Source organism: Sciurus vulgaris (genome assembly GCF_902686455.1).
Source record: "Sciurus vulgaris genome assembly, chromosome: 12".
Classification (NCBI taxonomy): Eukaryota; Metazoa; Chordata; class Mammalia; order Rodentia; family Sciuridae; genus Sciurus; species Sciurus vulgaris.
The window spans coordinates 46906162-46934066 of record NC_136473.1 but is presented as its reverse complement, the minus strand read 5'-3'; the positions used below and the strand labels follow the sequence as shown (position 1 = coordinate 46934066).

Genomic DNA, 27905 nt, shown 5'->3' with positions numbered 1-27905 from the left:
CAATATCTCAGCGGTCCACTGATATCTGAACAACATGAGAAAACAAGGAAAGAAAATGCTGCAAACAAATCTAGATGTTACATCAATAAAACCCAATGACAGCATGGCAGAAGAAATGACAGAAAAGGAGTTCAAAAAGGCTGCCTCCTCCTGTAATCATGGAGAATGCAGAGAAAACAAATAGCTGTTGACACAGGTAATGTTCTTGTTTCCCAAATGTAGCAGCATATGGCATGAGTTGTAATGGCCTCGTGTAAAGCATCCTGGCCAGTATTAATGACCGACCAGGTTAACGACCAAAGACTCAGCCTCAGGCCATGCACACATTCTCTTGTTCATTAATTCCTGAGAAATGACCTTGGCCATGTTCATTACGGCTCAATTATATTCTCACTCCTCAGAACAAAAAAAAAAAAACAAAACGTGTTTTAGTCTTAATACCCAAGCTATCTCCCTTCTTTTACTTTGACACAAGGGCAATAGAAACACAAAAACAAGTTATTAGTCCAAATACCAAGCGTGTAAAGGAAGCAACACTATTGCTTTATCAGCTTCCATGCATCACTGAGAACTAAACCCAGGGAATTTAGAGGTCACTGGGCAGGCAAATCAGGGGTTTCCTCATGATTCATTCACACACTGGTGTTCTCTGCAGGCCCAGCATGGCAGGAAACACGTGTGAACTCCAATGTTCAAAGCAGGGATGAGTGCTGGCGATATAGCCCATCACGTAGAAAGCCTGCCTCCCATGCCCGAGAGCAAGGTTCGAGACCCCAGCACTGTTAGATTATGGAGATTACAAAGCATGGATGAAGATCTGAAAACTCAAAAGACAAGTAGCTGAAAAAAATGTCATCTCAGATATCCACCTATCATTCAACCAATATTAATAAAATCCTTCCTCAAAGCCGGGCCCCATAGACAGGTTGTGAGTAATTCAGAAAGTAAAAGACCCTTCAAGAAGCATGAAATCAAGATTCACAGAATGAACATAGGTTGGGGCAGTTTTCGACATGTCATAATTGTGCACTTTTCTCCAGAGGTGGTCTATATCATCGTCCCTTGGAAATAGCCTTAGTGACGTGTTTGCAGCCAAGAAAATGCAGGAACAAATCTGTGTGACTTCTGAGGCTGCATCACAGAAATCATTCAGCTCTGCCCTACTAACTCAGATGTTCAGTTTTGGACCTCGCACCACTGTGTACATCCAACTACCTGGAAGTCGCCATGTTATAAGGAAGCCCAGGCTACATAAAAAGGCCCTATTCAGTGCTGTGGTCAACAGAACCAGCTGTGGTCCAGTAGACAGCAGTACTCCTCATCAGACATGTGAGTGTAGTAGATGCCTTCAGAGGATTCCAGACTCAAGCTACCAAGTCACCCCAGCCACTGACTCTTCCAGCTGTCTTCAGTATGGGGCACAGAAAAGCCATTACCACTGTGCCCTGCTGGAACTCCTAAAGCACAGAGTTGGGGAGCATAACTAGTCAGCTTTTGAAGTCACCAAGTGTGGGGGTGTTTTTAAATTCAGCAACAGAAACTGCATCTCTCTCTTCTCCTGCCTCCTCCCTCACACACATGCATGCGTGCACATACAGACACATACACACACACACGCGTGCACGCGCGATACATACAGCTACTCTGTGACATTCAGTAACAGTTTTTACATGTATGTTCCTAGCTCAACAGTGCCCTAAAGAGGTCTATGAGAAAGTGCTGTCATCTAATGGGACAGCATTAAGCTGCATCTGGGAAAAAAAATAAAAACAAAAACACTCCCGCACAGCTTCAAGGAGATACGTGGTACATTCATTGTGAGATGAATTAATTCCAATGTCAAGGTAACACTGATCTTGTAAGAATGCCATCTTGTAATATAAGGTCATAGGACTTCTTTTTAACCAGCACCATTGAAAGGCCCTCTCCCAGGCTTGGCCTCTGTTCTTCCCTCTCTTCAGTCTCTCTTTGGTATTTCTGTGTTCCTAGTGTCACTCTTAGATCTGCCCCCACGCCACCTAAATCTAATCCCCCAACCTGACTCAGCCTGTATCCCCAGCTGCCCATCAGCATCTCTGCTGGCAAGTCCTATTGAACCTCAGCACCTTTGATGTGGAGGTGCTAAGTGAACCACAACCTATTCTTCAAATTATATCTCCCACCCCACTGTTGTCATGTATGTGACACTCCCTACAGACAGGGCTGCCAGCACTCTGCAGTCCCCAGCCGTCTCTTCCCTGTGCATGGTCGCCCATCACCAATCCATCACACAGTCCTGATGATTCTCCCCTTAGAATGTTCCTAGAAAATAACCCTCCCCTCCCAGGCTGCCTCCCTGCCATCCAAACCCACGCAATTGACTCTACATCACCTTTCTCCCATTGGTCTCCCCAATGCACCCTGCATTTCACTTCCAGATTAAACTTCCCAAGCCCCACAGGCATTAATTACACCAGTCCCTTCCAAGAAGAGAGACTCCTAAGTGCAGTGGCTCCAAGCCAGCTCCTTGCAAAAGCATTTGCAATGTCTTCCCTCATCTGGTCCCAAACACTGAGCCAGTATTGTTCCTCTGCAACTCTGATCCTGGATTCTCACCCTGACTCAGTGAGACTTCCCTCCCTTCACACTCTCTCTTCTGCCCTCTCCCAGCCCAGAAGTTCTTTCCCTTCCCTCCCAATCTTAATCATATTCACTCTTCAAAATGGCTCCATGTCATTGCCTTCCACAAACTCTCTCTTGACTGGGACTCTAGATATCACTCCTCTGGATTCTTCCCCACACATTGTTAGCACCATACCCTTTGATGTGGGGCCATCTTCTGTTGTATGGTAGTTTGCTAAAAGCTTACCATTAATTCTTCTCTGACCAGATGTGAGCACTGAGACAACGTCTGTGCTCTATAAAGTTCCTCCCAGAGCCAGGAAGCAATAAATCGATACCTTAATACACCAAATATACTGAGTACAGTGCAAAGTGCTGGAGCCTGCTAAACTTCCTACCCCAGGGCCTTCGCCCCAGTTGGAATGCCCCACCCATGATTTTCACCATTGACTTCTTGTAATTCATACTGTAGCTGAAATATCGCCTCCTTAGGAAAGCCTTCCTCCACCTTCCATTCTAAAGCTGTCATCCAAACACCATGGGCTAATCATGGTTTTTAACCCACTTTGGGGCACCCATCACTCCCTGTTAGTTCTTCTATTTTTTTTCAGTTTGTTTTTTTTTTTGTTTTTTTTTTTTTTTTTTTTTTTTTTGCCCAAGAAGAACCTAAGCTTGATGACAGCAAAAGCCTTATCTGTCTTTTTCACCACTGTATCCTCCACATCAGAACAGTGTCCAGACGACAGTAGGCACTCAATGAGTATGTGCTGAGTGAATGGATGAGAGGTCTTCTATATTCGTAAGACATAATTTATAAAGGAAAGCAGACACATGTGTTAAATATCACATACAATCAATTAAATTATATATATGTACAGGTGTATATATCTGTATATACACAAATTCAAGTATATACACATACATATTATAAGCATATATGTGTATATGCTTGTATATATATATATATATATGAAGGAGAAAGTGAAAAGGAAGACAAGAAAGAGGAAAAATCCAGACAGTGGAAAGAATACACTCAAAAGTTCACAGATTTGAGGCAGTATGTCCCTTGTAGGAGTTAGAAACAGTTATACACTGCATTTTGGTCAATAACAGACCATATAAATGACGATGGTTCCACAAGACTATAATGAAATTTTTGTGTTGCCTAGTGACATTATAGGCACCCTAATACTCACCTGCTTGTGGTAATGCGGGTATAAACAAACCTACTGATTTGAAGTCAGCTGATTAGAAGATTAGCATGCTTGATTATGTACAATGCATAGCATTTGAGTGTGATAATAAATTATTGTATTACCTGTTTATGAATTTTTGACACTACACTTTTTCAACTATTTTAGTGTGTTCCTACTTATTGTAAAAAATTTTACTGCAAAACAGTGGTGTTTGGCAGCAGTCTGCTCCATGTCACGTTGACCAGGCCTCATGAGAGGCCACGTGGCATAATTAACCCATACCATCCTGGCGTGTGTCAGGACACTCCATGATGTTTGCGCCATGATGAAATCACCTAAGGACACACTCTCAGAAAGGGTATCTGTCATTAAGCACTCCATGAGTGTACTTCAACACTGCCAGAGCATGAATTTTGAGGGGTAGAGGAGGGAACAGTGTGGGACATGAGGCTGGGAGAGTGGACAGAGGCGAGATCTTTAAGTAATGTAGAATATTAAAAACCTGCTTCTTATCCCTTATATAATCAGGTGTCATTGGAGAATTTCAGGTAGAAAACTTAGACCTTCTCTTTATAAATATCTCTCTGGAAAAAGCAGTGAGGACAGACAATAGTTCAGAGACTAGCAGCAGCAAAACAGGCTCTGCAGGAACTCAGGTGGGAGAGGTTTGTGGCTTGGACTAAGGTTGGGGTGAGGGGGGTGGGCAGGAGGTGGCAGATTAGAGAGAAACTGAGGAAGCAGAAGCAGCATAGGCTGCAACCAGACCAGGTGCATGAGAGAGAGCAAGAGGTCAAAGGTGAGTCCCAGGTGACAGGCAAAATCATGCTACCACCACCCATGGCAAGGTTTATGGACCAGGGAGAAGGTGAGAAGTTTGAGGTAACTATGGGATAAGAAGAGCATAAATCTAGTAAGTGGCTTTGTATCAGTCCTAGTCAAAGACATGATCTGGGTGTCATTGCTGTACAGATGATCCTTAAAACCACTGGTATATATCACGTTTCTTGAGGAAATGAACTTGTCTACCACTCAGGACACTGCTTCTCCAGGTCTAGACTGTGAGACTAAGTTTGATACCCAGGTCGTAAAAAGTAGTCATTGCAAGGCAGTCTGAACTGCAAGCCAAAGTTAGCCTGACATTGGAGTTCAGTCTCCTCACTTGATTTGTACCACATGGTCTCAGTCAGGCAAGCTTCCAGCACCTTTGATTACGACCAGGCTAAATACCATATGTTCCATTAAGTTCATATTCTGGCACAAAATTCAATGAGAAACTGCTACCTGCACCTGTAATATGTGCTTTCCAAACCACTACTAAGCTTCAAAGAGCAGTCATGCAATTAATTTTTAGCAGAGATGCACTAATAGCTGCCCATCATGTGCAGCAGGCCTGAAAGGCGCACATTTTACATTTGCCAGAGAGAACATATTGCCGTCCATATTTTAGTCATCTCTCTTCAGAGGATTAGAAATTTTTGTTCGTTATTTAAGGCAGGAATGTAATTTAAATTTGTGCATGACTGGACTGGTTCACATGACCCTGGGAACATCTACCTTATAAAAATCATTAGCTGTTTGTCCAGAGATGGTCACTTATTGCCCAGAGACTAGAACACCAAAAGACAGAGTTGGGCAACTTCTGTTTTGTTTTATGTCAGTTTGCGTCTTATGCAGGAGTTCATTGAGACAAATTTGGAAGGGATGATCAGTTCCTATCATTTAAGACAAAGTGAGCAACTATTAATACTTACTATGCATTTGCATTGGGCCAAAAACAGGGCTGAACACTTAACATGCAGTCTCATTGAATTACCCCAAATCTAATGGGGTAGCTATTATTGTATCATTTTACAGACGGTGAGAAGTGTTCAACCTAGCATAAAATGTTCAGACAAGTGGACTTCTCTAGTTATATTTATTTTGAGAGAACTAAACCCATGATTTAGGAGTCACTGATTCTTCCTCCGTGGTTAGTTTCAGAAGAGTCCTGCAATGGTACATGAGGTGCAGAACACTATAATAACCATCTATTTTCTTTCCCTTGTTAGCCACCCCTGCCCCTTTCTGGTCAAATAGCTCTTCTCCATTAGGAACCTGCCCTTTCCACTCCAGGTAATACCAATATACCTGCTTCCTCCCTATAGGTCTAGACACAGGAGCTAAGTGCTTGGTCAGAAATCCCTATCCCTAAAACCAGAAACTGGCCCAGGACAAGACAGATCTTTGAACAGTGACACATAAGTAAAGTCCTGCTTATTTACCTGCTTTCACTAACTCTGAGGACAAGGGACCCTAGAACAATTTTTGGGGGAAAGAATATGCCAGAGACTAAAGTCAACACAGAAAAAACAGGGTCAAGGTGCAGAAGAACCAAAGGAATGGGTTCTGACACCATCATTCAAAGTCCTCCATCCAGCCTCCCCTGGGGCTCTTTTATTCCTGGGACTCCCCAGCTACATGAGTCAATAAGTCGCCCTTTTTGCTAATGCTGGTGATTGAGTCAGTCTCTGTTGCTTAGACCCACAGAAACAGACTTATCCGAAAGTGAAATTTTAAAGATCTGCAAAACATGATCTGAAAGAGTTAGGATCACTGACTTCAAACTTCACCCACTGAAAGATACATTTGTACATTAGACTTAACTAAAAAACTCTTAATGTAATGATTTCAGATATACCCATTGAAAAACTATAGTTTATTACATGGTTGGCAGAATATTTGAAAGATTTTAGCACTGAGTCCAATATAATAATGATATGACCAGTTCCCGGAGACTTTCTGACAATTAGCCTATTTCAGACAAACCACAAAGACAAATGACACTAAGAATCAGTTTCACCGAATATCCAAACATACAGGACCTCTACTCTAGGCCTAACACCAAGATGACCCCACTCTGAAAACAATGTTTTAGATAGCTACATTCTATATTACCATATCATTCTTATTCTCTGAATCTCTATAGTTTGTAATATCAAATTTTTTTCAAATTTATGACTTAATCATTATGAAAAGCAGAATAGTATCTCATATTCATCAAAATTTATCTGAGGCATCTTGGGTCATTAACTTCTCTGGACCCAAGTTCATCATGAAACAAGATGAAAGAGTTCCCAGCCTGCCTGTAGGGTTGAGAACATCTGGTGAGTCAAGAGACAAAAAGCACTTTGAAAAATATAAAGATTACTGATATTAACTCAAAAACAAGATTTCTCAAGACAGAACTCAATTTTATTCTGTGCCTTTTGTCATTTTGGATCTGAGAAGATCCACTGAAAACTCCAAATAGAGATAGGTCAAACATAGAGGAAAATTAGATTATTAATAGAACTAGAAGAACATCCTTACACCCCACCTGCCTTTCAGATCTTGTAACCCCTCATCACTTACAGGAAATCTATCCAAACCAGTCAACCCTTCATCTTCCAAATAGTCTCAACTCTGATGTAACAGTCAAGCCATGTACCTTGAATCTGTCCTTCTAACCCATTCATTCCTCAACACCTTACCTGAGCTTCAAGAAACCCTTCCTCAACTCACTGGGTTACAGTTGCTATGTGATCGTCTTAAGTTGTCTCTATATTTCATATGTAAAGAAGTGGCATTATAGTTCCTATGTACCTTCATCTTCTCTGTCCAATTATATTATACAAGTCAGTGACTTGCTTGTATGTTTCTTGCATGGAACAGATAAGATGCTCAGCAAATATTTGTGGGTTAGTTAAGAAAGAAAATGTCCAAGTGAGGAACAGGGTCAAAGAATTTAATTTTAGATCTTTTTTTCTGGTGTTGGGTATTGAACCCAGGGGCCTTGCACATACTAGGCAAGTGTTCTACCATGGAACCACATTCCCAATCCAGAAAGAAAATTATAATGAAACGAGGGAGATAAAGTTACACAACAGGAGGTAATCAAATGAACTCTGTTAAAAACAGACCAAACAGCTAGTCTATTCAAAATAAGCTCAAAAGTAAGAAATCAAATTTTTACAATGGAAAGAGCCTTCAGGATCATCTAATTCACATCCTTTATTCATTACAAACAATCACCCATTAATTTCTCTAACTTGTGAATTGGAGGTTTTACATATTAAATTTCTCTATTGTAAAACATAACCCGAGGCAACAGCCTAGAAAAAAAATCTGAAAAATGAAGGGTTAAAAAATGCTTCAAGTCCTTCACAAATATAAAACAATTTCTACTTGCCAGGGTCAAACCAGACATCTTGACTTAGACTCATGGTATCATTTTTAATTTACCCTTCAACATAGTAAATAACAGGTAATAAACAGGAAGATAGCATCATCCACCTAGAGACCCGGAAAGGGCAGAATGGCTCAGAGTTGAGGGTCGTCCAAAGTGCTAGAAGGTCCTGGTGAGTTAAGCACTTGAGTTTTGATGTGGTAGCAGGGAAAATACTGGCTTGGCCTCAGAGAACCCACATGTTGAGGCTTCGTGACATTAATTTCAGCTGTAACCACTGACACATTCCTAAATTCTGATTTCTTTTTTTTTTAACCTAAAAATAAGTCGTGAAAGGGATTACACTAGTTAATGTGTATAAAAACACTTTGTTTACAGAAAAGCATAATTTGCATTATTATCTAGTTAGCTGACTTTTATTAAAAGCTATTTTAATCTAGTTGCCCCAAAGATCTGTGTTTTCCAAATCTGAGAACTAAAAAGGCATAACCATCTCAGTAGCCCCTTCATTCCGCATCTCTACTCTGGACTTAAAGAAATGAGCAAGAAATTCCTAGCTCTACCACACTCAAGCCCCTGTAGTTTTCCTGAACACGTGATTTCAACAAATGACACAGAGCCAAGAGTTTCCTATCCTGTGATTAGTCATTTCCAGCTGAGGGCTCCCTACACTGTAGTAGAAGATACAGTGGTATCTTCTTTTGCTTCTGAGATTCCTGCAAAGATTGGGGGGGGGGAGGCCTTTGGGGGGCACGTGAGACCATCTCCACCATTAGCACCTGCCTTCTCTTCAAGGCCACCCCTCCTTGGTCATTTGGGGAACCCCATCTTGCACAGATGCTCATCACTCCCACTGCTTCTCTTCACCAAAGAAGCAGCAAGGTCCTCCCACCTCGAGAGGGTCAGGCATGCCCTTAGCTCAACCCTTCCAGATGACCCAAACCCAGCCTGGAAAGATACCTTAGGCGCCATTCAAAGGTCACCAGTTTCCTGGGGTAAGACTCTTGACAGCAGAGTGTGAACAAATCATGATCATCCTTTTAGCTAATAAGATGAAATATATTTGCCCTGGCAGTAGAGCCTTATGGGCAGGATGAAATCCCAACATTCTGAAAGCAACACTGATCATGTGGTAGGTTGGAAATGAGGACATAATGCTGAGTGTTCGAGTTGGTTATCCAGGAGCCCTGTTCTAGACACCATCCCTCAACATCTTAAATTGTGTTCCATGAGTTGAAAGGAGCCCTAGAGATTAGTACAACCCTCTCAGCAAGAGGCAGAACTGAGAAACGGGGAGAGGCACATGATGACCTACACATGATGACCCAAAAAGTGGCGAAGCTGGAGACAGAACGCAGGGCTCTCCAACCCTCCAGACTCTGTGGCTGCTTCCAGAACCACATAACCATATTTTCCCAGCATCATTTCCAAACCTAATGTAACTTTGATTCTTTCTTATGCAAAAGCAAGGGGCATGGCCAGATGACCTGTCCCATTAGTCTTCAGCACAAAGGCTCTTATACTCCAAAAAGATAACTGCAACCTGCCTACCAGGTATTGATTCCCCCTGCTGTGCGTTTGTGAGCTCTGGCTTGCTATTACACCATGCTACTTTTCCCCAGTGAGCAGTCGCTCGATAAATACTGAGAACTGATCGGCTGATTAATGAGCTAATAAATAATAATGTTTACAGCTTCCTTCCTGAACTCACAGCTAGAGAAGCTCCACTAAATGGCTTCTTTTCCTCCTTTCTTTTCTCTTGCACTTGCTTATAAATTTTGAGACTCATCATGTACGCGTCAGGGAAGCAATTACTTTGGGGTTTAACTTTTAAAAAGAAAAGAACACCAAAGTCCACAGGGGAAAATGTCCCTGAAGCAAAAACGAACCAGAAAATGTGCAGCGCCTCCAATTACACACGTTTTGCTCCAGGGTGCTCTCATCTAATGGTCCGTCAGCGTCAAGACCACTTCCCCAGCTTCCGAGAGAGAGGAGAACCCCATCCCTTAATCCAGGCAGGAGGTGAGTTTTAGGGAGACATTTTAGGGCAGATGCCACTGACGAATGAAGGATAAGATCTGAGTGGCAGTGACGGACAGCACAGCAAGCACAATGTTTGGGAGCCTGAGTGTGCGTGCATGTCAGGAACAGCTGAACTGTGATGCTGAGCTGCATTCTGCTTGGGTACCAAGGATTTATCTTCAGGGTCTTGGAGTAAAAGCAGACACATATCTAAGCATAAAGGAGAATTCAGTGCAGACACAGACAAGCAGGCCTTACTCTTTCTGGAGTTATTTTTCAAGAAAACTTTTCCTTTATACGAACATATGGCAAAATTCATATCCATTAAGCCTTAGTAGATAACTTGTATAGTGCATGCATGCATATCAGTGCATGTGCCTGTATATTTGTGCACATAACCCAGACTCCCAGGTCCCTAGAAGTCTCCTGCTCCTCATAGATATGATAGTACATTTAAAGCTGGTAGGCAGTGGAAGATAATGTATCTCAGACAACATCATTAGTGAGAAAGAAAAATGAGTAAAGGGCAAACTCTTCAGAAAAGGACTCTTACTCCTTCTATTCCTTTTCCCCCAGTGAAATCAGAAGTCATGGAGGCCCATGAAATTTCTGCAATCCAAATGCCTCTGTGGGCCAAATGACATTCTAGGTAACAAAGCAGCATATCTGTCCTCCTTATCTTGACCTGGCTTGCCCCGCAAGAGGCAGGCTCCCCACTGCCTACACCTCCAAATCACCTTAATAAACTCATCAGGCCTCACCAAGCTGCATTTCCCTTCTCAGTCAGCAAACACAGATCAATATGCCCAGCAGAAGCACTTTCCATAAAATCTCTCGTGTAAATGTTGGGAACATTCCTGTGCCAAGCTGACGCAGACTACTTCCAGCGACCCTTTTGCCCTGACCTGTGAGCTTCTCAGCAGAGGAGGAGGGAGGGGCAAAATAACAGCAAAAGCAAACTGAACGGAGAGTCAAGCAAAAAGCCGACCAGATTACATCCAGATGATGCCATGGTCTGTGTTTGCTTTAAAATGCTAAGAGCCAGGGCTTCTTAACATGATGGAAATCATGCTGGGGGAAGTAAAGTAGGTCAGTGGTTCACACACATATAAATGTCTGTGCAAGTTGGTCAGCATCTCCCTGTCAATCAGAGATGGGAGAGGAGTTTCCTCCAACTTTGTAGCCCAAGTGTCACAAGGGTCACTGTGAACCTCTCCAGATTCTACTGGGAAATCTGAACAGACACATGGACCCTGGAGGGAAGATCCTATTCAATTACTCTGTGGACGAAAATTCCACAGCTGTCATGAGAAGTAAACAAACAACAAACAAACAAACATGGTTCTCTGGATTTCAGTTCCAAAGACCAAGGGCAAAGGATGTTGGAGCCCCAGGGGGAGACATCCTAGTGGTCTATTTTGAGGGGCTCTTAGCACCTGTTTGCAAGCACATCTCTCAAAATAGTATTCAGCAACAAGTTTCTAAAATGGCAAACCTACTGCATCTTTTCCCTGGGAATGCTTAGTCATGCTGATACTCTGACCCAAGAAATCATTTCAAAAGAGCCTGCAGGATGAAGCAGAGCGATGTTTAACCTGTCCGCAGCCATTGCAGCAGCTGCAGCAGCAGCCCCCCACCCCCACACCCCTGGTGCAGGGAAGGCTGGAGTAGGCGCTGCCTGGGCCCCACCTCCTCCCCAGCACACTCACCATCAGCAGGCTGAGAGCAGAGTCCGGCACCAGCTGCACTGCCATGATCTCCGATGCCGATTCCCATGCACAAACACTCCTGCAGAGTCAGTCCGCCTGGGCCAGGGCCACTGCAGAGCATCCACAAACACCTACAGCAAACCAGCCGGGAATCCAGACTTAGGGTGCAAAAGGCTCAAGGTGAAGCTGGGCCACATTTCCCATGGGGTGGGGAGGAGTGCAGGAGGATGTTAGAGCCTGGGGTGGGAACTGTGCTTAGAAAGAGAGAGAGAGAGAGAGAGAGAGAGAGAGAGAGAGAGAGAGAGAGAGAGAGAGAATAGGAAGCTGCAGGTTATTTAAAGGTGAGCCCTCGCTAGCTTCTTTAAACTGCACAAACACAGAAACCCCATCAAACACAAATGTAGAAAGCTTAGAGCACAGAATTTTTCACTGCTACCTTAGCCTAAGCAACAATTCTTTTTTTAAACTGACAATTAAAATAAAACATTCCCTATTGCAGATAAATCAGCCAGCCCAAGCAACCCCCTCTCTCTGCATCTCTCAGCAATTCTGCTGCATAAACATGCTGAATGTCACAACCTACCGCTTGCAATCTGGTCAGTGTCTTCTTTCCTGCAGATAGGTGTGTCCCTTTCACAAAATCAAGTATCTCAGAGGGACAGAGTCCAATCTGACCAGGAGGCACCAGACAGCCACTGAAGATCAGCAAATGCTCTTATCATAGCTGAGGAAGAAGTCACTTTATGAATTGACCTCTTCCACCTTCCCCAAATCTACTTTTCCTCTCCAAGTAGACTGGCAAGCTCAGTTCCCCGCAGGGCTAACATACTTACGAGAAACATAGAATTACATTGCCTTTCTGTTAGCGTTCTGATCTCCCTGCCTGTACCACATGTATGCAGCATAGACACCCTCTACCTCTCCCTCCCTCCCTGCCTCCTCCTTCCTCCCTCCCTCATCCTCCCTCCCTCCCATCTCTCCACAGGGCTGCCAGTTAGGAATTTTGAAGGATCCTCCCTAGCTCAGGGAAGGGAGGGCATAGAGAGCTAATTTGTAGTAAGGAACACTGCTAAGACAAAAAGGCAAATTAGCCTTGAAAATCATATGCAACATTTTCCCTGGAAGATGTCAATTGAAAAAAAGAAGAAAAAGGAAAGCTGCCCAGTCTTTTTATATATTTGAGTGGTTCAAAAGGCTTCCCAAAGATTGGAGAAAATCAAGACATCTTTTTTATGAGCACTGACGAACATGTTATGTTCTTACAGAGTCCACATAATTGACTAAAATGGTGATTACGGATATTTCTGGCAATAGTTTTCATGTCCTTTTCTGATTTCTTCCTTCACTCACCTGCTATAATGACTCCAACAATTTCTTAAAATCAACTGGACAGTGTGAAACATAGGAACAAGGAAATCAACTTTCTAAACTAGAAACTGGGGGAAGAAATGAACAAACTTTAAATCTTCCTCTACACCTCTACACAGTACAGCTGTTGTCCCTGTAAACTTTATACTTCTAGAAGTGTTTATTTAATCATCACAGTACTTAACAGTTTAAGTGCTAGAAAATGTTCATCTGTGAACCTTTTTACCATGTGATATGATTGGATTCTACTGCTACTAACCTCTAAACCCCAGAGAGAATCACTCCCTGCTATCTGGTGCCTGGAGATTCAAAGTCAAGTTGCCTAAATGCCACTTTGCACAAAGCTGTAGGAACATTCCAGGCATATGGGTGGGTTTCATAATAATATTCAAAAGCAGTATTAATATTCATATTTTTAAAATCGAAAGGATGATCTAATGAACATGTCTATGATACCTCCTTAAGGAACATAAGCCTAACCTAAAGGTAGATTTCTCCATGGAACCCGCTGACTTTTGTGGAGTGTCTACATTGTACCTCCATCCTTAAGGGACTTTTCATCTATTAGCTGTGATGAGAAGGCTACAAGAATCATGTGTGATACAAAATGTGACAAGTGCTCTACTGTAACTTAAAAAACAAACACTTATGGTGGCACAGAGATAGGAGCGTTTGCTTTGATTTCCAGAACTTGGTAATCTTGAGCTGAAACTTGAGGAAGAATAGGACATATGTTTTTTGTCTATTTTTGTTTTATTATTATTTTTTAATTACAGACTGCATTTTGATTCATTGTACACAAATGGGGTTCAACTTTTCATTTCTAGGGTTGTGCACATTGTAGATTCATACCATTCATGTCATCATACATGTACATAGCGTAACGACGTCTGTCTCATTCCACCATTTTTCATACCCCCTCCCTCCCTCTCATTTCCCTCTACTTAATCCAAAGTTCCTCCATTCTTATCTCACCCTCCACCCCCCACCCCCATTATATATCATCATCCACTTATCAGGGAAAATAGTCCACCTTTGGTTTTTGGGGATTGGCTTATTTCACTTAGCATATTTTCCAATTCCATCTATTTATCTGCAAATGCTGTAATATTATTCTTCTAATGGATAAAGAAACTGTGGTATATAGCCATAATGTTTTTTGATGACTTTTTGTTTTTTGATTTTATATGCACTGTGTTTAGAAAATTCAGAAAGCCCAAGAAAAATGTCATAGGAGAGCTATTCCAAGTGGTGAATGTGGGTGGAAGGTGGGTGTATCCCTTAGAGAGACCCACAGGTCAGGTGTGGAAAAGTCCTGGCCAGGAACAGGTTGCAGGAGTCAGGCTGAGAGATTTCAAGTTGGCCATTGACGTTGGCCCTTGGCATGCCAGCTGCCACTCTCAGTACTTCACTCATGCTTTTTTTTTTTTTTTTTTTTTCTTTTTTTGCAACAAGGAATTGGACCCAAGAGGGGAACTTAGCCACTGAGCCACAACCTCAGCCCTTTTTAAATTTATTTTTATTTTTGAGACAGGTTCTCGTTGAGTCGTTTGGGGCCTCACTAGGTTTCTGAGGCTGGCTTTGAACTTGTGATCCTCCTACCTCAGCCTCCCGTGCTGCTGGAATGATAGGCATGGATCGCGGTGCCTGGCTTATGCTTTCATTTTGCTTGGAAAACCTAACTTCACATGTATTTGAACTGTAGCCCCAATTTCCTCAAAGCCCATGCCTGGAGTGAATCACTTGTGTGAAGACCTCAGTTTCCACCTTGAGAGCCCAAGGGAGGTGAGGTGGGGATGACACCAGGGCAGGCAGGTAGAACCCAGTCATGAAGAATGGTATCTGAACAGGTGTGGAAGATGGCCCTTCATGGAGAAGAAAGGAGCAGCAAACAACAGCCCACTGCTGCCATTCACTGACCCCTATTGGTCAAATTAACTACATAGGACACTCACTTCCTGGGGTTCAGGGGTGTTACCAATTCCTCTTGGTGGCCAAGAAAGGCATAGCATCCAAGTCCAGAAGTGGAGGCAGAGGCCACAGTCTTTCTGAGTCTAAGCACTGGAGTGCCAAGGCTCCTCCCTCAGTATGCATGATGGAAATCATCCCAAGGCTGGCCACACTTGGGTGGAAGCTGAACAGCCAGCAGTGCCAGAGTTGAAATGACAGCAACTGAACTACACTGAGAATCCATCTTACTCCAGTCAGAATGGCAATTATCAAGAATACAAGTAACAGTAAATATTGGTGAGGATGTGGGGATAAAGGTGCACTCATTCATTGCTGGTGGGACTGTAAATTGGTGCAGCCACTCTGGAAAGCAGTATGGAGAATCCTCAGAAAACTTGGAATGAACCTACCATTTGACCCAGCTATCCCACTCCTTGGTATTACTCAGAGGACTTAAAATCAGCATTACTGCGGTAACACAGCCACATCAATGTTTATAGTAGCTCAATTCACAATAGCTAAGCTATGGAACCCACCTAGGGGCCCTTCAGCAGAAGAATGAATAAAAAGAATAATGGAGGAATTTTAGATTATGTAAAGGGAAATGAGATGGGGGAGGGGGCAGGGTATGAAAGATGATGGAACGAGACAGACATCATTACCCTATATACATGTATGATGACATGAATGGTGTGAATCTACATTGTGTACAACCATAGAAATGAAAAGTTGTACCCCATTTGTGTACATTGAATCAAAATGCAGTTTGTAAAAATAAAAAAAGAAAAGAAAAAAAAAAAAGAAAAGGTGGTGTACATACACAAGGGAATATTACTCAGCCACAAATTAGAATGAAATTATGGCATTTGCCAGTAAATGAAGAGAACTGGAGACTATCATGCTAAGTGAAATAAGCCAATCCCCCCAAAAAACAAAGGCCAAATGTTCTCTCTGATATGTGAATGTAACACACAATAGGGGAGATTGGAGGGAAGAAAAGAAATTCATTGGGTTAGAAAAAGGGGAATAAAGGGAAGGGAGGGGAGATAGAAATAGAAAAGACAGCAGGATGAATCAGACATGATTTTTCTATGTTCATATATGAATACAGGACCAATGAAACTCCACATCATGTACACCCATAAGAATGGGATTCCAGGCTGGAGAGATAGCTCAGTTGGTAGAGTGCTTGCCTTGCAAGCACAAGGCCCTGGGTTCAAATCCCCAGCACTGCAAAAAAAAAAAAAAAAAAAAAAAAAAACCAGAATGGGATTCCAGTTAGAATGAATCATACTCCATGTAGGTATAGTAGGTATAGTATATAGTATATAGTATAGTACGTATAGTAGGTAGGTATAGTAGGTATAGTAGGTATAGTATACTATAGGTATAGTATGTCAAATACACTCAACTGTCATGTATCTATAAAAATGTTTCTTTTAAAAAAAGAAATGACTGCAAGTGGCAAGAGCGGCCAAGTAAATCTGGAAAGTAAATCAACTGAGTTTGATGAAAACATATATGTCTGTGCTACTTTCAATCAGAAGTTATGTAATTCATGAAGTATTTCCTGATTTTCCTATTTGAGCATTCATATTTTCTTTGTTGGTACAACTTTTAAGTTATTTTTTAAAAATTATGGTTACTCTCTTTTCTCTATTACTCCCTTTCAGAGAGGAATGACTTGATGTCAAAAGCAGGTAACTAGATGCCTCTGTTTACACCTGTGGCTCTAAGCATCAGACACTAGGAGCAGCAGGTGCTCAATGATATTAAGTTGTGATGGTGGAGATGCCCACCTGTTAGGAAGAAAGAGGAAGGGGCAAGGACAATACCCCGTGGGTTGGGTAGCATATGCAAGTGTGTGAGGAAAAGCTATAGTAGGAGAGAAGGAGCAGTCAGAGGAGGAGAGTCCCAGGATTCAAGTGGAGTTATGGACATAGAAGTCAAGTTGCAAGGAATTATGGGGCAGTTTGTGGAAAAGAGAAATTAATTTGTATAAATAGACCCTCATCCAAAAGCAATAAAGCATGAACTATCTGCATCCTTTCAAGAACTTGTTCAAAAGCAATTAAGGTCACAGAAGGCAGAAGGTGTGGGGGATGTAATCCTTTCCTCTTAGCAACTAAGTTCCATTCTTGGCTAATTTTACATCGCAAGAAACCTACACACATAATCCATTTCAATTAGCTCCTCCTAAAACTCCTCAAATGAGGGTAGTTCCATGTCAGACCCATGAAAAACCATTACAAAAAATAACACTTACACACCTCTTCTGTATTTGGCATGAGGCTGTTAAGACATTCCTCCTGAGATCACTACCTGTGCAAATTGCCCTAAGAATTTAGCCCAGGACAAATGTCTGTCTCCTGAAGTGACTCGAACAATGATAACTTTGGCCTCAGAATCCCTGCTGTACCATTTTAGTCTTACCTATTCTGTCATTTGCTTTATGATCCAGGGCAAGTGTCATGACAGTGAGGTGAAACTCAGAAAACATTATGTATAATACCTTGTGTTAAGCTGCACACGGTAGGTGTTAGGGTCCATAGAGGTGTCCCCTAAAAGCTCATGTATGAGACAATGCAAGAAAGTTTAGAGGTGAAATGGTTGGATTATGGGAACCTTAACCTAATCAGTATACTAATCCAGTGGATTAACTGGAGGGTAACTTTAGGTAGGTATGGTGCAGTTAGATGAGGTAGGTCCCAGGGGGTGTGCCTTTTAGGTACATATTTTATCCTGGTGAGTAGCGCTCTCTGTGTTTCCTGGTACAATTCCTGAGTTGCTTTTCTCTGCTACACCCTTCTGCCCTGAATATTCTGCCTCACCTTAGGTCCAGAGCTACAGTCAGCCATCTATGGACCATGACCTCTGAAACTATGAGTTAAACTTCTCTTCCTCTAAAATTGTTCTTGTAAGGTCTTTTCACGACAGCAGTGAAAAAGCTGACTGAAACAGTATGCTTTCAATACTGATAATCCCCTATCAGTCCCCTTTGCATTCTGTTGAGAATAGAACTGATCACAATTGGCACAGTTGATGGCCAGAATGCTCACAGCCTAAATTTATCTTCAACTACAGAAGATATTATCATAGTTGGCATTGTTTTTTTGACCTTGTTTTTCCTTTTAATTCATATTGCATTACTCTTATTTAGCAGGCCTTTTTGTCAGTAAGCCATTGGAAATTCTGTTTTGGAAAGAGATAGGGCATAAATCATTCTTTAATGTATGAACTCCTCTCCAGTAAATCTGACACACTGCATAATATTTTTCAGATTTTAAAATGGCAATTATGAAGGTTTTTAGAAATATGGCAAATATCTGAAATGTAATGTTTATATGACATGACCATAAAATGAGGCATATATACTAATTGCAACCACATAAAAATGTGTATTTCAAGAGGATATAAAGCAACTTATGTTTCTAGCCAAGATGAAGTAACAGAGTCAAAGTTTGCCCTCCCAAATGAAATAACAAAAAAAATGCATAAAATAAATGAAACAATACTTTTCAAGACAAAGTATATAAGATAACAAAGGATAACAACTCCTAAGAGGTAAAAAAGTAAATGAGACTTACCTCTCAGTTGTCCCAGCTGAATTAAAAGTATTCCCGGGCCACAGAACTGAGAGGGAAACCAGGTAGGATAAGTTGTCTCCTAAGTGAAGAACAGAGATGAGAGTCAGGGAAGACCAAGAAGGACAGAGTTTGCAAGGCAGAACCAACGAGGGACAGGTCCAGAGAGAGAACTCAGGAGAACTTCAGAGCGTGCCCTCGGGCATTCAGTTGAGAACCTGATCTCCATGGGCATGTGAGAAAACTAGACGAGGCTTGGATGGCAAGTGTCCCACAAGGGTCTGAATGCAAAGGCTTGGTCCCCAGAATGGCAGATGAGGTGGTGCCGTAGGCTGTAAGAGGCAGGGCCTACTAGCAGGTCCTAAGGTTACTGGGAGGTTATGAAAAAGGACTGTGGGATCCAATCCTGTCTCTTTTTCTTTTTCTCTCTTTCCCCCAACTACTCTGCCAGTTCAAGATGTAACTGTTCCCTACCTTAGCTTCCACCATGATGTGCCACCATCTGTTTCCCTCACTAGAGGCCAAACAAATGGTGCCACCTGAAATTGAGCTTTGAACCTCCCAAACTGTGAGATAAATCAGCTGCTCTTAACTTCTGATAGAAGTTAAGTAGAGCCTGTGTCAGGTATTTCATGATAGTGATGGAAAGCTGACTAATACAACTAGTGAAGAACTGTGTACAAAGACCAGAAGAACTGTGAGCAGGGCTTACACAGGACTAGAATGGTGCCTATTATCACCAGCTAGGTTGTAAAACTTCATAAATCATGGTACATCAGAACACTCGAAGGCTCCTGCCTCATTTGTGAGGAATAAATAATTGAGACACATCATTTTTCTAAATCTAACAGATCTGACAAATAAGACCTAAAAGGATTAAACTGTCTCCACACAACTTAGCTGCATAAAGAATATTTACAAAAATACAAAAATAATCAGCTCCCGAAAAAAAGATAAAATTTACAATGTCTGGCACCTAATAAAAATTGCCAGTTTTGGAAAGAAGCAGGAAAATATGAACACCAAACAGAAAACAATCAAATTATCCAGATGTAACATAAATGTTAAAGCTAGCAAAAACAACATTAAAATAGTTATAATTATACTCAACATGTTAAAAGCCTAAGATATGAAAGATATAAAAAAATTTAGTATTGAAGAATAACCATGGACATTTATAGAATATACCATCCAACCAAAAGCAAATACACTTTCTTCTCAGCAGCACATGGATCCTTCTCTAAAATAGACCATATATTATGCCACAAAGCTAATGTTAGCAAATACAAGAAGACAGAGACACTACCTTGTATTCTATCAGATCATAATGGATTGAAGTTAGAAATAAATGAAAGAGTAAAACACAGAAACTATTCCAACATCTGGAGATTAAACAATATGCTATTATATGATGAATGGATAACAGAAGATATTAGGAAGGAAATTAGAAAATTCTTAGAGGTAAATGAGAACAAAGAAACATCATATCAAAATCTCTGGGACACTATGAAAGCAGTACTTAGAGGGAAATTTATTTCATGGAGCGCATTTAATAAAAGAAGTAAAACTCAACAAATAAACGACCTAACACTACAGCTCAAAGCCCTAGAAAAAGAAGAACAGACCAGCACCAAAAGTAGTAAGAAGACAGGAAATAGTTAAACTCAGAGCTGAAATCAATGAAATTGAAACAAAAGAAATAATACAAAAAATTGACAAAATAAATAGTTGGTTCTTCGAAAAAATAAACAAAATTGATAAACCTTCAGCCACACTAACAAAGAGAAGACGAGAGAAAACCCAAATCACTAAAATTCGGAATGAACAAGGAAATATCACAACAGACAGGATTGAAATACAAAACATAATTAGAAGCTATTTTGAAAATCTATACTCCAACAAAAGAGAAAATTTCGAAGACATCAACAGGTTTCTAGAGACATATGAATTGCCTAAACTGAACGAGGAAGACATACACAACTTAAATAGACCAATTTCAAGTTCTGAAATAGAAGAAGTCATCAAAAGCCTACCAACAAAGAAAAGTCTGGGACCAGATGGGTTCTCAGCCGAGTTCTACAAAACCTTTAAAGAAAAGCTCATTCCAATACTTCTCAAAGTATTCCATAAGATAGAAGAGGAGGGAACCCTCCCAAACTCATTCTATGAAGCCAATATCACACTGATACCTAAACCAGACAGAGACTCATCAAGGAAAGAAAATTTCAGACCAATATCCTTAATGAACATCGACACAAAAATTCTCAACAAAATTTTAGCAAATCGCATACAAAAACATATTAAAAAGATAGTGCACCATGATCAAGTGGGTTTCATCCCAGGGATGCAAGGTTGGTTCAACATCAGGAAATCAATAAATGTAATTCACCATATCAATAGACTTAAAGTCAAGAATCACATGATTATTTCAATAGATGCAGAAAAAGCATTTGATAAAATACAGCACCCCTTCATGCTCAAAACACTAGAAAAAATTGGGGTAGTGGGAACATTCCTTAACATGGTAAAGGCCATCTATGCTAAGCCCATGGATAATATCATTCTAAATGGTGAAAAACTGAAAGCATGAAGAACTAAAAACTGGAACAAGGCAGGGATGCCCTCTTTCACCACTTCTATTCAACATCGTTCTTGAGACTCTAGCCAGAGCAATTAGACAAACGAAAGAAATTAAAGGGATACGAATTGGAAAAGAAGAACTCAAACTATCCCTGTTCGCTGATGACATGATTATATATTTAGAGGAACCTGGAAATTCCACCAGAAAACTCTTAGAACTCATAAGTGAATTCAGTAAAGTAGCAGGTTACAAGATCAATGCTCATAAATCCAATGCATTTTTATACATAAGTGATGAATATTCAGAAAGAGAAATTAGGAAAACTACCCCATTCACAATAGCCTCGAAAAAAATAAAATACTTGGGAATCAATCTCACAAAAGAGGTGAAAGCCCTCTACAATGAGAACTACAGAACACTAAAGAAAGAAATTAAAGAACACCTTAGAAGATGGAAAGATCTTCCATGTTCTTGGATAGGAAGAATTAATATTGTCAAAATGGCCATACTACCTAAAGTGCTATACAAATTCAATGCAATTCCAATTAAAATCCCAATGATGTACCTTACAGAAATAGAGCAAGCAATTATGAAATTCATCTGGAAGAATAAGAAACCCAGAATAGCTAAAGCAATCCTTAGCAGGAAGAGTGAAACAGGGGGTATTGCAATACCAGATCTTCAACTCTACTACAAAGCAATAGCAACAAAAACGGCATGGTATTGGTACCAAAATAGAAAGGTAGATCAATGGTACAGAATAGAAGACACGGACACAAACCCAAATAAATACAATTTTCTCATACTAGACAAAGGTGCCAAAAATATGCAATGGAGAAAAGATAGCCTCTTCAACAAATGGTGCTGGGAGAATTGGAAATCCATATGCAACAGAATGAAACTAAACCCATATCTCTCACCATGCACGAAACTAAACTCAAAATGGATTAAGGACCTTGGAATCAGACCAGAGACCCTGCAGATTATAGAAGAAAAAGTAGGTCCAGATCTTCAACATGTCGGCTTAGGACCAGACTTCCTTAACAGGACTCCCATAGCACAAGAAATAAAAGCAAGAATCAATAACTGGGATAGATTCAAACTAAAAAGCTTTCTCTCAGCAAAGGAAACTATCAGCAATGCGAAGAAAGAGCCTACAGAGTGGGAGAATATCTTTGCCAATCATACTTCAGATAGAGCACTAATCTCCAGAATCTATAAAGAACTCAAAAAACTCTACTCCAAGAATACAAATAATCCAATCAACAAATGGGCTAAGGAAATGAATAGACACTTCACAGAAGAAGATCTACAAGCAATCAACAAACATATGGAAAAATGTTCAACATCTCTAGTAATAAGAGAAATACAAATCAAAACCACCCTAAGATTCCATCTCACCCCAATTAGAATGGCGATTATCAAGAATACAAGCAACAACAGGTGTTGGCGAGGATGTGGGGAGAAAGGTACACTCATACATTGCTGGTGGGGCTGCAAATTAGTGCAGCCACTCTGGAAAGCAGTGTGGAGATTCCTTAGAAAACTTGGAATGGACCCTCCATTTGACCCAGCTATCCCACTCCTTGGCCTATACCCAAAGGACTTAAAATCAGCATACTACAGAGATATAGCCACATCAATGTTCATAGCTGCTCAATTCACAATAGTCAGACTGTGGAACCAACCTAGATGTCCTTCAACTGATGAATGGATAAAGAAACTGTGGTATATATATATACAATGGAATATTACTCAGCCATAAAGAATGATAAAATTATGGCATTTGCAGGCAAATGGATGAAATTGGAGAATATCATGCTAAGTGAGATAAGCCAATCTCAAAAAGCCAAAGGACAAATGATATCGCTAATAAATGGATGATGACTCATAGTGGGGGGAGGGAAGGGTTACTGTTAGGGTTAGAGTTAGGGTTAGGGAGGGGGGCAAGTATGGAGGAAGGAAGCACTGTATCTCTAGAGGGAAAAGAGGGGTGGGAGGGGTGGGGGGAAGGGAAAAATAACAATGAATCAAACAACATTACTCTATGTAAATTTATGATTACACAAATGGTATGCCTTTATGCCATGTACAAACAGAGAAACAACATGTATCCCATTTGTTTACAATAAAAAAATAAATTAAAGAAAAAAAAAAGAATAACCAATTCCCCCAATTTTATGTATACTGAAGAATCTCTAAGTATAGCAAGCAACAAACGTGAAGAAAACTGTACCAAGGCACATCATAATCAAATTGATCAATAGTGATAATGAAGAGAATATTCTACAAGCAACCAGAAGAGGAAAAACATATCACAAACATAAGAACAAAGATAAGGATGACAGCAGATTTCTTATTGAAAGCAATGTGAATAAGAATATAGTGGAGGAACATCCTTTTGCATTTTTAAGAAAAGTTATCAGGGAAAACATTTAGCCTTTGGTTTTTTGGGATTGGCTTATTTCACTTAGCATGATATTCTTCAACTCCATTCATTTACCTGCAAATGCCATAATATTATTCTTCTTTATGGCCGAATAATATTCCATTGTGTATATATACCTCAATTTCTTTATCCATTCATCTGTTGAGGGGCATCTAAGGTTGGTTCCACAATCTAGCTATTGTGAATTGAGCTGCTATAAACACTGATGTGGCTGCATTACTATGGTATGCTAATTTTTAAGTCCTTTCGATATATATAACTAATTATATTACTTAAAAGTTGAAATGATAATATTTTGGAATGTTGGCTAAATAAAATGTAACATTAAAATAAAAAAGAAAAGCTATCAATAAAGCAGTTTATACCCTAAAAAATATGTTTCAAAAATGGAAACCATATACTTTTTTAAGCCATACGAAGTTAGCAAAAGGCAAACAGATTGGTAAAAAATAAAACTTCCCACAAAGAAAACTCCAGACTCAGACTTCATTGGTAAATTCTAGCAAATATTTAAGGAAGAAATGATACTGATTTTACATTAATTCCTTGAGAGCACTGGAAAAGAAAAATATATTTCTGACCTCATTTGACAAAACTCCTCACCAAAGACTAAAACTCAATGTAATAAGGAGTCAATATTCACCAAATTAACCTGTGGATTTAACAGAATCCTGGTCACCATCCCATCTGAGATTTTTGGAGAAATTAATGAGCTGATTCTAAATTTTCATGGGAATGAAAAGGAGGAATAGAAGCCAAATAACTCTGAAACAGAAAAATTTGGATTACTTATACTACCTAACTTCAAGATTTTATCATAAACTTGCAAGAGTTGACAGGGTATAATCGTTATAAAGATAGACGCATAGTTCAACAAAACTGACCTGAGCGTTCAGAGAGAGACTATATATATACTGACAAGTGATGTTTGACAAAAGTGCAAAGGTAGTGCAGGGAAGGAAGCAGTCTTTCTGAGAAGTGCTGTAGGAACAACAGGACATCCATATGTAGAGGCATGAACTTAATCCACATGCTGTAAAGTATCTTAGAGTGACCTGCGAAACCCAGGGCTCTAAAAATGTGTAGATGAAAACAGGAGGGAGAAAATGTTGTGACTTTAAGTAAAGCAAAAATTCTTAGCTATAGCACCAAAATCACAATTAATGGAAGAACAATAATTTAAAAATTGACTAAACTTTCTGTACCTTGAAAAACACTGTTCAAAGAATAAAAACACAACCCATAAAATAGCAGCAAATATTTGTAAAGCATGCATTTGATACAGTGTTGTATCCAGAATAAAGAATTCTCACTCAATAATAAAAAAAAAATGACCTAGTGAAAAATGCAGATTTAAACACCTCACCAAATTTTATACATATATAATATATATATATTATATATGGCATATGAGTACATGAAGAGGTGCTAAACATTAGTCATTAGAAAAAGTACAAATTAAAATTATAACAAGGTACCTCAACACACCTATTAGATGGAGACAATTAAAATGGTCACTCATACTAAGTGCTAGTATGTGGGAATATAAACCAACATACAGTAGACACCTAGCTTGCCTTGGAAGATTTTGACATTTTCTTAAAAATTTTACATTTTCTTAAAAGTTAAATATAACCTATTTTATATTCCGGCTATTCCAAGAAAACAAAACTTATGGCCACACAAAGACTTATACATGAAGGTTTATGGCAATCTTATATTTGCAATATTCAAAACCTGGAAACAACCCAGATATCCATCAGTGGGTGAATGTGCAGATGGAGTGTACATCCATAGAATAAATTCCTACTTGGCAATGAGAAGGAATGAAGGCCTGGTGCATGCTCCCCACAAGGGTAAACTCAAGAACATTATGCTGAATGGAAGATGCCAGATGCAGAGACCACACTTTGCTTATTCCCTTTACTGGAAATGTACAAAGGAGCCAAACCCATAGTGACAGGTTATGGTTGCCTGCATCTAGAGGGAGAAACAGAGAGTGATGGAGAATGGCCACAAATGGTTTTTGGGGGTGGCGGAACAGTCCTGACACTGCACTGTGGTGATGTTTGCACAATTTATTATAAATAAGTGAACTGTACTCTGATAACAGGTGAAATTTAAACTGTACCTTTAAAAAACAGATTTTTATGAAAATGAATGACTCATCAATACAGTGAAAAAATTGGATGAATCTCAAAATAATTATACTGGATGAAAGAAGTTCACCCCTCCCCACCTCCAATACTGTGTGATTTCATACATAAAATTCTAGGTAAATCAAATGAATGTGGAGGGAAAGAGGACAGATCAGTGGTTGGGGGACAGGGACAAGGCGGGAAAGAGAAATCAAATAGCAAGAGGTGGGAGACAGAAATTACAGAGGGGAACCTTTTGGGAGTGATTGAGGTGATTGATACGTTCATTATCTTGATGGTAGTGATGGATTGGTGGGTGTATACATGTGTCAAAATTTATCAAACTATGCACTTTAAACACATGCAGATTACTCTATTTTGATTCCACCTCAGTAGAGCTGTTTTTAAGGGACATGAATAGTATGATAATTACAAAAATATAAAATAAGTTGTTAGATTGAGTGATTTTTTTTTCATTTAAAAAATTTAAGTCATTATTATATTACAAATAAGCAAATGAAAATGCTTTTAGAAGTAGCTCGTTACTTAAGTCTTCAGGAAAACCTAGTTTGGGGAGCTGGAGAGTGAAGAGAAGGTGATGCTGCTCTTGTTAGAGGCAAGAAAGCCCTCGGTGTGTTTTAAAGCACAACACAAGAAGCCAGCAAGAAGAAAAGGGAAAGTTCTGTAAGTCCTGGAGGAGACCAGGAGGAAGGGAATCCAAGCAGATGGGTTATTTTTCCTGAGAAGAGGGTGGACTGTTCCCATGAGATTTAAGCAAAGAAAAACAAAGAAAAAGGCGGAAGTGCAGAGCAGTGTTGAGGAAACAGGGAGGGGTGCAGACAGAGAATTTAGCTGAGTGAGGAGGGCCTTGCAGGTGCCTTCATTTAAGGTATTGCTCTCAGTTACCTGGACATGTCCTAGGTCGGGCCCATTCCCATTCCCTTATATTGCTCTTTCAGAGTCCCTACCCCAGAGCCTGCCCTGTCCTGCTGCAGCCCAGCCCCAGGCTGAAACATGAGCTTCTGCCTACACCTCAGAAGGAGAGCTGTCCACGGTAGGCCCACGCCGGCCTCAGCCCTTCCCATCTCAGGTAGATTACACCAGAACGAGGGGCCCACTGGAATCCTGTATGGGGTCCTAAGGATCCTGGTATCTGCAGCCTTGTCTGCCACATCCTCATTAGGGCAAAGGGATCCATATAACTCACTTTCTTGTCCTTTGCCAAGCACTCCGATATGACCAAACTCCAACCATGCCCCCAAATCCTAGGTCATGGGGCTATGATCAAAAACTCCAGTCAGGCATGGTGGTGCGTGCCTGTAATCCCAGCAGTTCAGGAGGCTAAGGCAGAAGGATTGTAAGTTCAAAACCAGCCTCAGCAACTTAGTGAGGCACTAAGCAACTTAGTGAGACCCTGTCTCTAAATAAAATATAGAAAAGTGGCTCAAGATGTAGCTCAGTGGTTAAGTGGTCTTGGGTTCAATCCCCAGTACAAAAAAAAAAAAAAAAAAAAAAAAAAAAAAAAAAAACTTTTAGGTACCTCTTGTCTTCCAGCAGGCTGCACCCTCCTCGATCCTGGTATTTTCTACCTGACCTCCAAAACACCGATCATTGTCATGCTGGCCAATGATGTACCTTCAGATGGCAACACCTGCTGGGGTCCAGCTCAACTGGACAGCTCCCCTAAGACATAGAGTCTTGCAACCCAGGTGCCTCCCATGCAGCACCACAAGCTGGGTCAGCTTCCTCTGCTCCACTCCCTAGACTCCCCTGCCCCAAGGGACCACATAACAAAGATCTCAGCAGAGGGTGCGCATGCTCACCCCAACTCTCAAATGAAACAAGCAGTGCTGTTTAAGGAAGTCAAAACATAAAGGAATGGCCATTTGATCCATTTCTTATAACATCCAAACATTTCCAACTAATTCCTTAATACAGCTACATGCTCACATTTATTCCTTCATGGCTTTTGAAATTTGACACCAATTAATATTCAAATTCCGTCACCTACACTCAAATACATTCCTCAGTTGTATTTTCTACCTTTAACCATAGGGAAAGGTTTTTCTCTATCTGGATCATGGTGACAATTTTGCTCTTTTT

The 27905-nt window shown here is 40.5% G+C and overlaps 1 protein-coding gene across 2 annotated transcripts in view; it reads right to left on the bottom strand.

The window, feature by feature from the left end:
- Positions 1 to 12571, bottom strand: part of FRMD4A (FERM domain containing 4A) — a 574854-nt gene extending 562283 nt beyond the window's left edge. The window contains exons 1-2 of one of the 2 annotated variants that reach the window (XM_079106538.1): positions 12316 to 12571; positions 11733 to 11863 (exon numbers count right to left, since the gene is read on the bottom strand). In XM_079106538.1, coding sequence (XP_078962664.1) covers positions 11733 to 11777 — 45 coding nt within the window. In that variant the 5' untranslated portion in view covers positions 11778 to 11863; positions 12316 to 12571. The remainder of the gene's footprint in view (positions 1 to 11732; positions 11864 to 12315) is intronic. The other variant, XM_079106536.1, reaches the window with a different exon arrangement.
- Between the last annotated feature and the right edge of the window lie 15334 nt (positions 12572 to 27905).